Source organism: Xiphophorus couchianus, chromosome 16, assembly GCF_001444195.1.
Source record: "Xiphophorus couchianus chromosome 16, X_couchianus-1.0, whole genome shotgun sequence".
NCBI classification, from domain to species: Eukaryota; Metazoa; Chordata; class Actinopteri; order Cyprinodontiformes; family Poeciliidae; genus Xiphophorus; species Xiphophorus couchianus.
Window position 1 is genome coordinate 16,959,697 of NC_040243.1, and position 16,378 is coordinate 16,976,074.

The 16,378-nt window shown below is 37.1% G+C and overlaps 1 protein-coding gene across 3 annotated transcripts in view; it reads left to right on the forward strand.

Annotated features, from left to right (window-relative positions):
• Positions 1–16,378, forward strand: part of grin2aa (glutamate receptor, ionotropic, N-methyl D-aspartate 2A, a) — a 169,747-nt gene that overhangs the window by 101,611 nt on the left and 51,758 nt on the right. For all 3 annotated transcript variants that reach the window (XM_028042110.1, XM_028042111.1, XM_028042109.1), the window contains 2 exons: positions 9,893–10,059; positions 11,339–11,767. In XM_028042110.1, the coding sequence (XP_027897911.1) occupies positions 9,893–10,059; positions 11,339–11,767 (596 nt within the window). The remainder of the gene's footprint in view (positions 1–9,892; positions 10,060–11,338; positions 11,768–16,378) is intronic.

The following is a 16,378-nucleotide window of genomic DNA, read 5'->3' on the forward strand; positions in this document are numbered from 1 at the left end:
TCAAAAGCTTGATCCTAAAAAACAAGATTAGGGAGTAATTTTTATATGTATCTTTTGCTGCCCTTTAAAATGATACTCCTGGCTGGCTATCAAGATCTAGCTGCAAATACATTAAATAAACCTACCTTACTTTTAAAAGAAACAAGTTATCAATAATGTACAGAGACCATTAGCTGTTAGCTTCTCACATTTCCAAAGTTGATATTGCATTTGCAACATCCTGTTTGCACCCAAAATTCAAAATGTCAAACTTAAGACTGATGGAGCTGGAACCGAATTGAACAGAGATGAATTAAAACACAGTTTAACATTTTGGTAAATACTCACCTACCCATAAAACACACACAGACACACACACCCCCAAAAAACAACTTATTCTAATGGTTAGTGATCATCACACACACATGTTCCAACTACATCAATGTGGACTGTTTACTTTGATGCTAGATCCTGTCTTAATTTGACAGCCAAAACATTTATTCTGTTTGTAGAAAGAAGCAAAGACAAGTAATATCACTTTTGAATCAGACACGCAGTAAAAACTTTAACTTTTACTCTCTTGAAGTTAAAAAACTTTTCCCTGCCCTAATAGTTGCCGCATTGTGCTTTGGCTCATTTCTAAATTACTAATTGTATTTGGTATGATCTTGGTAAGGCAACCATAGTTATTCCTGAAAATCATATAAAATGTTACTGATAACTAAAAATACAATTTTATACATCTAAAAACCACATGACTATTTAGGATAAATGGACCTAAATAGTGCTATATGTGACCTTAAATGTGCTATATTAAGGTCAGTGTGCGATTCAAGACAATTTGTTTTCTTGTATCGTGTCCTGTTTAGTGAGTGGTCCTCAATTCTTTTTGTGCTGCGGTTTATGTTATGTTGTTTGTGTCTTTGGAATGAGCTCAGCATGATCCACAGCCCTCTGGCTCAGACACACAGAACACTGTCAAACTCTCGCACACAAACACAGAACTTCCCTTAAGTAAGCCCTTAGCTTCTGAAGCTAGAAACGTTGTGTGGATGTGCTCACAGTCAATACTGTGAGACCACAATTTTTACACATTAATGCACATTTAAGCAAAATGTGCATCGGTGTGTTTGATGTCATTTGTGTGCATTTGTTTTATTTGGTTTGCGGTTTTGATTGCATGTATGCTACAATTTTAATTATGTTAGCAACGTACACTACAATTCTTTAGCAAAATTGTGTAATCCTCAGCTTTATAAGAAAATGTGTGAAGTAAAATACAATGCAATGTCAAAGAAGGTGTAGTAACAGGCTACATAGTATGGTACACCTCAGTATGGTCCAAGCTACACCTCCCAACAAAAATTGTTTCTTAATTCAGCTCATGTTGATAGTTCACTACCTAAATTATTCTTAAGACATGAGATTCTTTTATATCCCTCAGGAAGCATTTTAACATTTTACATCTATCGCATGTATTATTCATAATAGTTGCAGCTCTCTTCCTCTTTTTTTATGGGATAAAATGCATTTCCACATGACCAAATTTCAACAAAGCTCCTTTCATTCACATAGGTTTTCCTGCTTTGGATGCCACATAGCAAAAATATGTATAATTGAGACAAGAGAGTCAATTTGTTTTTGTATTGCAAAACAAATTGCAAGAACACTCCTGTGTTCTTAGCGCAACGCTCAGGAGGAGCTTGGCAAATATCACGGTCGGACAGCGGAGAAGCTGTCTGTGGCTTTAGTTTCCAAAACCACACACACGCACACACACAAAATTTGTATTAGTACAGACGGGGTCAGTGATCCTGGCGGACAGCACACAGAGTAAAAAACTTGTGGAGTTTAACTTATCCTACCCTCCATTAGAAATATAGACAGTGGGTTGGTTGAGGCAAGTTGGGAAGAATAGACCCTGGAAAGGGAGTCAGTCAAACTACACGTACATACGTAAACCATTGGACTTATTAGAGAATAGCGTAACTGAGAAAAGAAGGCAAATCCAGAGAGACAAAGATAGAAAAAGGAAGAGAAAGAGCGGGAGATGACTTTTTTTTGTTGTCAGAGTTTCCCGTGGGGACTTGACTGCTTGTTAAAAAGTCCTGTCAATGAAACGACAGAAATAACAAACACACAATCTATACACATGCACACATTCATTGCCCCGGCATGATAAACTTTGAATAAGTCTTTTCCTTTCCCCATATCTGTTATCTGCTATAATGGACTGCTTCTACGCCAAAAATATTCCATCTGTGACATCAAATAGAGCCTTGCTTAATTATCTCTTTGAGTGTCACTGTGTGTGTTTGCCTCTCTGTAGCTCAGGGCTTTTGCTCTCTGCAATTATTATCCAACACAAACAGAGGATATATGCCGTGCTTTACATGAAAGCACGCTTTTAAAGTAGTTATTCTTTATTACAGTGAAGTTGTGAGATCTGCTTATTGCTCTCATATTCTGTAATTTAGAAAAAGCTAAGTACGATTTAGAAGGCTCATAAGGCGTTCACTGAAGAAATTCAGAGTAAGTAAAAGACGTGATTTCACCAATGTAGTTAGTGTAATGTTTTTTTTGTTGCTTTTTTTTCATTTTCCACCACATAAAAAATACCAATATGCTTAATTTTTGTGCTGGTTTATCCAGCCCTTTTAATAAAACTGCTCCGATCTCATGGTCTTCACAATACTATCAGCATAGTTTCATTTTACGACAATGGCTTTTCAGTTCAGTGTAATTAAAAAACACATGTTATCAACATTCAGTGCCTATAAAAAGTATTCACCCTTTTGGATGTTTTATCCTTTTGATTGCTGCTATAAATAATCATGAACAGAATGTTAATTTTGATTTAGAAAATACCACAAAACCATTTAATGTCAAAATGAAAACTGATTCCTACAAAATAATAATTAAGTAAAAAATATGTAACATCAAATAAGTCATTGCATAAATATTCACCCCCTTTAAAGTGACTGACCTAACTCAATGGAGGTCAAGCCAAGCAGTGCTAGCAGTCTCACAGTGAGTGGAATGTAAATCACCAGAGTGCAGTGAGTGTGTCTCAAGTGTTTCCATACACACCTTTGCAGAAAATTTCCTTTCAAGCAAGATAACAATCTGAAGCATCCAGGTAAATCTACACAGAAATAGCTTTAGCCGGAAAGAGAATCTACTACATGCTGACTTGAAGGGAGTGAATATTTATGCAATTTTTCTTTTCTTTTATTTATTTATTATTTTTATTTATTTCTATTTTGTAGAAAGCAGCGAAAAGCAGAGATCAGAGGTTGTAAGATCTCCAAAAATAGTTATGTGACTTTCTATTTTCTTTGGGTACCATTATGACGCCATTGTCTTGCTACTAGACTGGACGGGGATCCATATTTATCTTGATACCACATGGAGTGAGGAGGAGGGTGTGGGTAGTTCAAACAAAAGCAAAATTCCCTGCTTAAAAACTGCAAAATGTGGGGCACACTTTCAGCAAGTCTCTATAATAACCATCTGGCGGTATCCGTAAGGCATGTAAGAAAACGCATCGTGTGTCCTACCAGCATGAGTATTATGTGAAGTTTCCAAACCCTCGTGCTATTTTAACTTGACCCATTTGCTCCTGTCAGAGTAAGCCTCAGCTTTTCAGTAGGCTTTGGCATAAAACAGTATGACTATGTGGGAAAACCAAACCCTGGTTCCTGTACTTTAGAACTGGCTTGAACATGGTCTGTTTAGATTTATTTTCTCCCAGATGAAGCGACTAAGGGCTACTGTCTCCATTATTTCTAACAATAACTTCATTTTCTTTGAATTGAAAGTCAGTTAATCATCCACTCTCTCTACATACTGTTCCAAGAAGAAGAGTGATTGGCTGGGTTTCATTTTCAGCTAAACTTGACTACATTGCCATATAACTGGGACTATGTAAAATTGACTTTGAATCTCTTTCTGAAAATACTTGGATTAAATTCAATTGCATTTTTGTAAGTAACTTGGATGTACTTGTTTTGTAAAGGACCTTAAGAAGGCATTGATTGTGCATAATGGTGTATAAACGGAATATAATAAAAAGAAAAGGCCATCTCATATGGCAATAGCTGATGTTGGAAAGCAGATACTATTTTGATGATGTCAGCCTGATGTATCTTCACACAATTCCCTTATTAAGTGCACAAAAAAACATTAAATGATTTAGCTGGAGTGACAATGTAATTTCTAATTTATGATGTATCATGAGAAGCTGTGTTAACATACATAATGCATTTTATGTAAGTAAATAATTACATACAGCAACAGAATCTTCAGGGTTTTTTTTAGATTGCAACATGTTTGCATAAACAACAATGTTGTAATGTGATATATTAAATATTTTTGATATGTCTATCAAAACAAAGAAAGAATCTGCTATAAATCAAAGCAAGATTTGAAATATGTATTGTGATCCCAACATTATGTAACATTAGCTTCGCTGTAGCTTTCATGGATTGAATAAGGAGTGCTGTTGACTTGGCATTTCAGTTGGTTTCCACAGATATGTCCTACTCTTTTGTTTTGCTCTGGCTATTTTTAGGCCTGTCTGTTTATATTTAGCAATTGGCCACTGAAGATTTTTTTTTTTTTTTTCCCCCCACTTTCTCCTTATTTTACCACAACAGAGCTGCTAAAGCCAGCAAATATAAGAGCACCTGCGACATGTAGAAGCGATAGAAGGATGTTGATGGAACAAATATTTAGACGTTTGTTATATTAGCTTTATTTTTTTTTTTACCCCACCCAAACTGAATGCTCAATTCTTCACAGCCTCATCTGTGTGTTTGCTTCTGTGATTAGACCTGGTGTGTGTTTTGAGTATATGTGCGTGTGAACGGACCAGACGGTGCATGATGCTATCAGCACCAGAGGATATGAGGACTGCTATTTTTAACTCGTCTCAATCTCGGTGTAGACTCCGTGTCCTGCCTTGTGGGGTAGGTGTGTGTTTGTATGGGAGTCGCTCTGGGTGTGCCTGAGATTCTGCAACAGTGTGTGAAGTTTAAAAGTGGGAAAACAGAATGGGGAACGTGTTTGACAGGGCATAAGTGATGGGGTGTCTGTGTGTGGGTTTGTGTCTTTGTGTGTGAATCCCGGTTACTAAAAGTGAGTGGAAAGCAGACATGTCACACTTGACGAGAGGCAATGATTGACTGTTTTTCGATGTCACGGATTGTGAGCTATCCCAATTAGGAACAATAAAACGCTCAAGTCACTCCTTCGGTCTTTTATTACACTTCGTTTACTAAAGTATCTTCTGCCTGTGTGCCCTGTTTGCATGTCTGTGAATATTTCACTTGCAAGTGCACCCCCTCTTTAATTATTTCTCTATTTTAAACACACCCGACACTCTAAGCGCACCTCACTAGTACGAGATTACATTCCCCTGTCTCCTCATCCTTCAGAAGTATTTTATTTTTTGTGCAACATATGCAATTGCAAGCATTTCTCAAAGACTTTAGTCTATATTTATGTAATAGCATCATGCAGTTGTTGCAGATTTTGCACCTGCACATCCATGAAGCAAATCTCCTGATCACCAAATCTCCAGCTAGAGTCCACATCCCGTTGGACACCATTTGATCAAATGCGACAATGCTTAAACTAGTTTGACATAATGTATGTGTAGCATGGTGGATTATCTTGCTGGAAAGTATGCTCAAGTGGTACTAACTGGGCCTAAATGGGCGACGGAAATATATGTCACACGATGGCACCACTGCCACCACCAGTCTGAAATGATGATCCAAGCCGGGATGGATCCATGCTTTCCTTTTGTTCCACTATAAATTCTAACCCTACCGTTTAAATGGTGCAATTAAAATTGAGACTCCTGGGACCAGGCAATGTTTTTCCGAGCCATTATTGTCCAATTTTGGTAAGTCATGGTGAACTGTACTCTTAATTTCTTTGACTTAGCTGACTGGAGTGGTCCCTTGTGTGTTCTCCTGCTGCTGTAGGTGGCATACTACAACCTTTTGATATGTTGAGCTTTTAGAGAAATTATTCTGCATAGTCCATCAACTGTCCCCTTCCATAATCTTGAACTCGTCTGCTCTTTATTTTCTGACTCTTGACATAAATTAGATCTTTTCATCCACACAACTGCCTCTGACTGGGTGTTTTGCCTTTTAGTGCCATACTTTGTAAACCTGAAAGATGGCCGTGCCCGTGCACCAAAATTTCAGTAAATCATCAGTTTCTAAAACACTTAGACCAACCACAACACATTCACACCTTTCTTTTCTGTTTTAACTTCAGGAAGTCATCCTTACCACATATAGATTTCTAACCCCCAATTTACATTGCTTGCATCTCCGCTCTGCAAATTACTGCAGTAATTACGCACCCATTATAGTATATGAGAGTGTTTACACTGCCTCTGCATTACAATGTACCTCTGCGTCACCTGTGTGTGCTTTAAAATCTTCTTTTTATTCACAGTCTTTATTAGAACATTATTAAACCAACACTGCATAAACAGTAGAATCAAACTGTTCTACATGTGTCAAAAAGCATAAAATATAAGGAGACAATCAAACACATGTCGATCAATAGATAGTAAGGCTGAAAACTTTGACCTCCTTCTGTATATTCCGTGACCGGCCATGTGGACAACTCTCTCTGTATATTGCAGCTCAGTGTGGGAGTTTCTTCTGCTGCAATGATGAACACAGGGACTGACAAGTCTTACACCATGACCTCCCTCCTTTTCCACCGTGCTCAGCCATCGCTTGTTTCAGCTTCTACCACACACACTCACACGCAAACAAACAAATGCACAAAAGCGACAGAGCGACAAATTCTCCAAAGAGCATTTGAGCCTGAGCGGAGACTGAGGAAATCTCACATACAGATACAATATCATTAAAGAACACTCAAGGATCTTTATCTACAGTAGAGGGAATGAAACGGGAATCTGTTTGCTTATTTTCTCCCGGTGACAAATGCAGGCAACGATGGAATCCCATCTCACCAAGAAGCTATCAAGACGGGGGAAAGAAACTCAGCTCATAACTGTAGCAAAGAATGACTAAATACAGCAGTGTAGCAAACAAAGACATGCACATTTAGAAAAATATACTTCATCTCTTGTACGCACATGCATATTATGTTTTAAAATATCAGTAGGAATTAGATATAAGGATAACCATTCAGCAAATGCTCCTTCCAGACGTAACTTTTTCCATCATTTGTCCCAGTGAAACCACATATATGGAATTAATGTGAATTAATGCTGCTGTAAAATGCAAATACTATATCTTAAGTGTTGTTATCATATGAACCAGCTGAGACATACATGTTCTTCTTTTTTGTTATATTATGTTCCAAGACTACTTTGAAAATGAATGACTTTCTACTGAAAGTAGAGGTAAAGCATTTGGTTTTAATAAAGTGAACCCTACAACACATTAATGCACAGTAATTGTCTGGTTTTTGGGGTGTAACCAAGTCTTAAACTTGTTGTAAAAATGTATATGCAATACTGAAGATGCTTTAAATCCTGCAGATGTTTAGCATAAGCAATGCAAAGCCTTACTTTTGAAATTTAGAGACCATAGTAAAGTTTTATTCACAATTTTTAAGACCCTAAAATGTTAAGATTAGAGTGGATTACTACTTGTGTTGTCAAGGCAGTTCAACATACCCATTTGAACACAATTTTCCCAGATGGGGCAGTGTTTATGCTCATCCTCTTTCTATCTTGCATCAGAAATATAACTCGCCACTAATATGCAATATTAACAAAGTCATCAACAACGCTGAAGGTTAGAGATTTTACAATAACTAACTTCCTGTAGCAACTTGCTGAAGTGGGCTATTCAGGATAGCTTGTATGTACTCAGGAGGAAATTTTTAAAACTCCCACTTTATTTTTTAACTTTTTTTTTTTTTTACTATTTACTATGTTTGAAATAAATACATAAACTTAAGCTAATGCTGAGTGAAATTGCTGTAGTCAAAAGCCACCAGTAGGAGGAGCTGCAACCCTGGCATCAGCACCTTCAATTGCTGTGTTCTCTTCAGATAATCTGAAGATCAATACATACACTGCTTCTTCCAATGGGATTGCATGGCGTACCAGCAGCATCCAAACCCTACAATACATCTTCATCAAATGCAGTAAGGTATGATGCTATTGAAATTTAGAGCATAAAGACAGCTTCTACTTCTGTCAATCTGGTGGACTAGTTTTGGTTGCCAACAGAACAGCACTTTCCCAACTGTGTTGAGTCAAGTGTAAAATGATGTAGAATTATGTTGTTTTTGAACGGTTCGACTAGGCCTCTTAGAGCCCAGTAAAATGGACTTTTAAAGCTGAATCATACAAACAGATTTTTAACATTTCAAACTACAGACAATATCAAGCTGCTGGCAATATTGGAGCTGTTGGAGATGGCCCTTTCCAGTTCCAGCCTGACTCCACACCTAAACGCAAAGCAAAGTCAGGAAGGATGAAGAATCTTTGTGTGCAGGCGCTTCCTCAGAGTCCAGACACACACTTGTGTCTGGACACACTTTTCTACATTTGCAATAAATTTGCAATAAAATACAGTGTGTTTGTGAGAAAGGGAGTTCCATCTGAAATCAGTGCCTGATCTGAAAGGATGGAGAAATATTCCCATAAACACACTGGAGAGTTTACGTGCAAAGCAAATATATCAATGTTTCCACAGTATATTGTATGTTTATATTTAAAAATTCCTTTCTTTTCACTGCATGGATGATTTTAAAAAATCATTAATAGAAGTTTTGTGAAGTATGTTTACATATAATGTGTCTGACCTAGTTGAACAGATATTTGTAGATAATACAGTTGATAATACAGACAAAAATAAGTCATAAAGAATTGTGAACATGTTTCAGACATGAACTGTGGAGTATGTTTTTTTGTTGTTTTTTTTTTTTTGTCTGTCCACAGTGAGATATTTGAGCTCACTGTGATTTTAAATATGCAAATAGCCATAACTCACAAAAATCATGCTAATAAAAGCGTCTAATTACAAAACATAATTCACAAACAGCAGTATTTCATTTATTCATAGCACAGTTTATGTTGCGCTTGCTCAAAGGACACCTCATGACTGAGCAGACTTAACTTTTGCACCATTAAGGATTTGGCATTTCAACACACAATTTAACTTTATTACAGTTTGAACAGCAATATATATAAGAATTAGTGTAAAACCATGTTGTGAGCTATGCTATAGTTGCACATATGGCCTTAGTTGTGGTACAAGTATCAAAATGGAAAACGTTCATTAAACTGACATGTCTGTTTGTCCTGATGTCAGTCCTTCTTTCCTCCTTAGCATGTTTTACTTAATTCCACTCAATTTAATTACTTTTACGTCATAATGACATAATTGTAAATGCTACATAAATGAACAGAAACAATTTGCCCACATGTAATAGTGCTTCTCTGCACTGTCCAAGTTCATGTCTGAGTTTGGCTGAATTAAGTGGCAAATGATTCTCAGTCAGATTTAATGGAGTGGATATTAGTGAGTACAACTCTCATTCCCCAGAACAAGGCCTGGAGTTCTGCAGCCCGTCTGTACCGCACCAATCCAATTTTGTCTTAATTGAATTGTTCGGAGCCCCTCGTCCATATATTTCTTTCACAGGCAGCTTATTACTTTCAATCTCTGCTTGTGTTTTTATGTGCATGGCTGAGGGAGCTGGAGAGTGTGTGTGTACCCATTTTGTGCCAACTTTTAAATGCTCTGTGTTTGATTGATGTTTCTGTGATGCAGTATGAACCTAGTGGATTAATTTGGGAGATGAAACCAAAATGCAACTGATTACTCAAACTAATCAACCACCCCCCTCTTCTTTGTCCCACCTTTCTCTTCCTCACCATCCCTCATATTGACAGGATGTGAAGTCGACATTTTTCCAGTTCGGTGCTTCCATCCAGCAGGAGGCTCTGTTAATGCTGAACATCATGGAAGAGTATGACTGGCATGTGTTCTCAATTGTCACGTCAAAGTTTCCTGGATACCAAGAGTTCATCAACATCCTAAAAACTACAGTGGACAACAGGTAAGCTCATTAACTTTATATTTACTTCTTCACCACAATGCTAAACATTTTTTAAACATATCTAAACCATTCCAACATGATCGATATGTGCAACATTTTGGGAATAGTTGAGTGCTGGGATACTTGTTGTCATAATTTCCCAGTCTGGCAGTAAATGCAACTGGATGGTGCATCCTCTTTAAAAAAAAATATTTGTATTGGAATCAAATAAGATTAAACATAATAATTTTGGGGACTTTAACTGTTTCTGGTCATTTGTAGGGCTGCATAATATTAGACAATGATAAAATGGGAATATATTCTGTGAAAATTTCAGTGACAAAATGAAGTGGTTTGGCTAAACTCTAGTCAAATGTACTGACTCGAGTTTCCAGAAGCTATGTTTGAAAGCCCACTGAAATAGTTGCATTTTTTGTCAGCTTGAAGTACTTTTAATGAGATTCTAGAGTAATGTCCACAGTTTAGAGCTATCCCCTTTGCCCATCTGTTTCTGCACACTGCCCATTAGCTGGCTGAAAGAGAAACACCACTCCGATCCAATGGAAAAAAGAAAAGAGCAAAGACAAATTGTTTTTTTTAGAAACCTTTTGCATAAATCACAGGTATTAGACTCTCTAATAAGTGAGTAAAAATTAGTTGTTGTACAGAGTAGAACAGCAAAATGTTAACCATCTACTTATTTCTATGTATAAATGTCCAAATTACAATAAAAGTATGCTAACGGTGACATCATTATAAATACATCTAGCACATTTTTAGCAGTTGGAACAAACATTTATTGTCTCATTTAAATAAAAACATTTATAGCATGTTAAATTGTTTTGTTTTAATGCTGTGAAAAATGTTTTTTAATAATACGTCTATTGGTGACTCCTTGTTTTTTTAAACAACTGAGAGAAATGATGTCTACGTTGTTGCCAATAATTGGTTTTTAATGTTGGGTTTAATCAGCAGGCTGCTGTCTCTAATTGACACAGTGATAACTATTTCAAACCTTTCAGAGTTGCATAACGAGTGTGTTCAGCTACTGCTTTTACTCTATGGGCTAAAACGTACTCAGAATCATTTTAAAGGAAAGACTTTAATATTGACATTCCATTTAGCCTTAATATATTTCCCCTGACAATAAGCACCTTGCACCTATTAAGATTCTTGCCACAATGACCAGTGATATCAACTATAATGGGTAATTATGGCTGCCCCAGCCAACACTTGAGCAAAGTTAATCATCTATTAGCTAAATATTAACATTTTGCTCTTGTCCCCTTTATTGCCTTAGTTTTGTGGGCTGGGACCTGCAGAATATCATCACTCTGGATGCCGTGGAGGAAGACAGCCGGTCTCAGATTATGCTGAAGAAGGTCCAGTCTCCAGTGGTCCTGCTTTACTGCTCTAAAGATGAAGCGGTGTACATTTTGGAGGAGGCTCGCTCTCTGGGCCTGACTGGATTCGGTTACATCTGGATTGTACCGTCGCTCACGACGGGGAACCCCGAGATAACACCGGAAGCATTTCCATCGGGGATGATTTCAGTGTCGTATGACGACTGGGACTACCCGTTGGAGGCGCGCGTTCGTGATGGACTGGGGATCATAACGTCTGCCGCGGCAGCCATGTTGGTGGAGTACGGTGACATCCCAGAAGCCAAGACATCCTGTTATGGCCCGATGGAAAAGACATCAAAGCTCCCGCCTAGCGCACTACACAAGTAAGTATTTTTAATGGAGCTTTCTTGGCATTCACAATGTAAATACATATTGTGTAGACTCAATTTAATTTGGTTTATGTGCAGCAACAAGTCCCAACAAAAGATATCTGAAACATGAGACTGTGGATTGATCATAGTAGATCTTGGCAGTTCAGTCTCTTCAAACATGACATTGGTAAATGGTAAATGGCCTTCACTTATGTAATGCTCTGTGAAAGCTGAGAACTCCACAGCGCTTTACACTCCTTTGGTCATCCACCCATTTAATGACACATTCACACACTGATGGTAGTAAGCTACAATGTGGCCACCAATGTGGCCACATTTGGTGCCACCAGCCCTCTGACCTCTGACCTCCACCAGCAGACAAAGCAGGTGACGTGTCTTGCCCAGTGACACTATGACATTGTGACTGAGATAGATAGATGGAGCGGGGGGTCTGAACCAGCAACCCACCAATTTCAGGAAAAATCTATACTTCTTGAGCCCCTCATTTTCAAAGCTTACATGTAATTTTAGCCAAATGAAGTAGAGACAAAAGAGAGGTTATCCTATTTATTTGCCATCATAAATTTTGCTGGTCTTTATTAAATTGCACTGAAAAATCCATACGTTTTGGGGTTTTTTTTTTCAAATATGTCTGGAAAAACACCTGTCGGGAATCACTGAATTAGACAATCCTAATGAAATTTGTTACACAGTGTTAAATATTTTAGAATTCACAGGGTTTGTCTAAAGAAAGCAGATTGTTGACTTACTATTAATTCTAAATTTGTATATGAAGAGCATTTAGTTTAGGTTTCTTCTCATATTAATGTGTACTACTTTTCCTTTATTTATACATTCACTTCAATAATTTATTGTCAGGTATAAAACAGCTGAAAATCTTATCTTATCTAAATAAGATGAATAAGATGTACCCACGTAAGCAGAACTGCAATTAATGTAACTGATGTAGAAAACAATGAATGGGCAGTGCATGAGATGTGAGCACTTCATGCTTATTTATGTACAACTTTCAATAAATAGTTAATATTTCTTGTTAACTACAAGAAATATTACACTATGTGCAGTGGTTATGCATATATGCATATATGCATAACCATTGCATATATGTATACAGTATATGTTGATGAATATGAAATGGAAGTAGGATTTGGAGAGATGGGAACTGAAAATGGCAAATTATCCCAGAGCTTCTACCAATAAAATGCCAATGATTTCCCTGTTAGAAGAAAACAAACCGAGCTACTTAATGCAAAATGCTTCAGTGAAAAATTGCTTAAGTTAATATAAGAGAAATCACAGTGAATATTGCCTTAATGTTTGTTGTGCTCTATTGTCTGTTTTTTAAAATGTGTCCATTTGTCACATTACATAAATGAGCCATTTCTGAAAATATGCAATCACTGTTAGGCATATGACCAATGGATCTAAATTTAGGAGAGAATAATAAAAAAGACGTGAATGGAGTTTGAAGGGTAGTTTGTGATTTAGCTAGTGAAGAGTGAGGCAGAGGAGCAACTGAGATGGGATAACAGTGGGAAGCCACTACAAATGAGTGTGCTCTCAATCTGAAGAGCTCCTTGATGAGTCCTTCTGCTCTTCTTCTCATTAATTCCTGCATATCTCATTTCCTCGTCTGTGCTTCCCTCTCCTTGTGCTCAACCCCCAACAGCCAGTGGGAGATGTTGCAGGTTTTGCCAGCTCTGTCTGGTTTTCCATCTGGCAGCGGGGGAAGAGACACAACCTGTGTTTACATCCCAGTCGTGTGTAAAAAATGAATACTAATGCATATAAATAAGCAAGCTTAAATGTTTTTTTTTAAAACTAAAACAAAAACAGAAAGGTTCTCTTTCAGCACTGGAATGGATCTTACATTTGAAACCAGAGGAAATTATGCTGAGGAGTCAAAGTTGCACATAAAGACAAATGGACTTTCATCCTTTTACCAAGCAAAGCCAGTCATGTGCGTTTTCAATCTTGTTAAAGTGAAAGTTTTCTAACATCTGTTTTAGACACTGTTTTACGTCACTGAAAAACGCCTTTCCATTACGTTTCTGTTACACATATGCAAAAATTATTAATCTACTTACACATTTATCTTTTTATTCCTTTTTATTTCATGCTTAAATATTACAGGTTACAAAACAAATTTTGATTATAGACATTAATTATTCAAATTAATGCAAAAGAAGTGTTCAAATGATCATCAATAACCAATAAATTAATCAAGGAAACAAATTATATCAAAATGTACTTGTCTCCCAAACCTAATAAGTTCTGTCAGGAACCTGCAGTAACTGTCAGTCAGCCTTGTCAATATACTTTTGCCCACGCTTTTTTGAAGAAATCCTATTCTGCCACATTGGAGGTCTGTTTAAGTTTATGTCACATTGTCTCATTTGGATTAAGTCCTGACTTCGACTAGGCTAATCAGACTGACTCATATTTTGGAGTCATTCAGAGGGGGACTTGTCATTGTCTTCATAATTCAACTTTTTAGTAGTGGCAAATCTCATATTTAAATATTAAATATGTCAATGTTCATCTTACATCTTATGCTAAATTATTGTAGAGAGCTAATAATAAATACAGTTTTTTTTTTCATAGAATATGTGTAATAATGGGTACCCCAGCAGGTTCATAATCACCAGTCCCAAGCTAACAGATCAGCGGTTTTCTCAGGAAACCCACATACACTGATGGAAAATGCCAAATATTCAGAGTCAGCTGATTCTGTGTTCCACATTCTCTGCTGCCTTAGGTTGTTAGCCAGGTGATGAGTGCCTACAGATGGTTATGCTGTGGGTGAGAGGGTTCAGCCAATAGGGCTTTGAGGGCAGGACATGAGAAACATGATTGGTCAATGCTAGGTCGAGGCAATGGGCCAGTGTGGGTTGTTTGATCTGTCAGTTTCTGTCAGGGGAATTAATGAGACGTAGTTAAGCACACGCTCTTACACACAAAAAAGGTACGCAGATAGCCTGTATCTTTAAATCTGCGTGTATACTATTTTGGATTTTAATGTCCTATGTGTTCGAAAGAAAAATTTAACAATGACATTAACCTTAACTATTTTTTTAACTCATTTTGATTGGCAATATGGATTTGAAATGACAGAGAAATTAGTTGTCTCATTGACTTGTTAAGCCCTCAGCATCCTGTGCTTTTAGTCATGTTTTACCTCACTCTCTTTTCACTGTGACAGCTGAGACTATAAATCCACAAGTGACACAGCTAAGATGAATATGTTTTGCAGAGTAATAAAAAAAATAAAATTAATAAAAAAATATGAGACAAATGACCAACTAAGAGAGCCTGCCAGGGACCCAATCACAACAAGTGACAGCTTGTGGTCTAGATAAAATGTGTATGTGCGTCTTTCTAGGTGTGGGTGTGTGGGGGGGGGTGTATTTCTAGAAACAAGAGAAATATCCCCTGTTAAGAGTGTTCGTTCGTGGCAGATTTACAGTGTTCTGTTCACCTTGTCGTTTTGAACAGTGTGCCTTAAAAGGCTTTAGCACTTATTTACCAGTTTGTGAGTGTGTGCGTGGAAAAGGTGTGGTGGTAGTACTTTGTTCTGACAGGTAATTTCAGTCTCTTGCTGTGATGTATGATGGTTAGAACTGAGCGAGCACAGACACCCACGTGCACACACTCCATGCAAAAGCTGTTGCTGTCACTTGAGACGGACCTAAACTTACAAAAAGGTAATGAAACAATCAGTTGTTGTAAACAGGATCTATTTGCAGTCATACAATGTAGTGTGATACTTTTATAAAATGGAAACAATAGCTACCTTGAGACAGATGTGGGTTTATATTGTTACATTGGCAACATCTACCTTTTCATCTGTAAATGTGATTGTGAATAATAAATGTACATAAAATGAACTGTATGTTTCATCTAAAAAAAAAAAATCAGCGGTACAAAAGAGGAGAAAAAGAGCACTTGTTTACTTTTTATGCCGAATTTCCTGCTGAGCAGGCTCACAGGGGAAATACAGAACAACACCTGCCGATTTTATTCATTGTAATAAAGGGGTCTCTGTTGAATTCTTATAACACACACAGCATGTACAGAAACCTCCATGGTGGTGACTCTACTAACCTTTGTCAGAAGTATGAGAATATCTCTCTGCTCTGACACCGCTGTTTATCTTTTGCACTTTCTCACCTTGAAGACGGGTTGTTGTCTCTCGGCAGTCCCTTGTGAAATGTTGTAGCTGGCAGGAGAAAGTAAGAATAATAAAAAATAAAAAAACATGATGTGATTGCTTTTAAGAAATGCAAATAGACCAATATTTTGTACTGCAATTCTCACTACAACAATAAAATACAATAAATTTAGTTCAAATAATTAACAAATAAAGCACATTACTTAGTACTTTTATAAATAATATCGTACATACTTGCCTTTCTGCTGTTTATGGAGAAACAGTAGATTTGTAAACAGCTGCAATTAGCTTGATATTTCATCAGGGAGAGGTTCACAGCTCGAAAGCTAATGTTTAAGACAGCGTTAGTTCACAATAATAGGAGTGATGTATGGGACTCCATTAGTTTCCACGTCATGACTGAAGATTTTTTGGCATCCAGAATTTTTCCA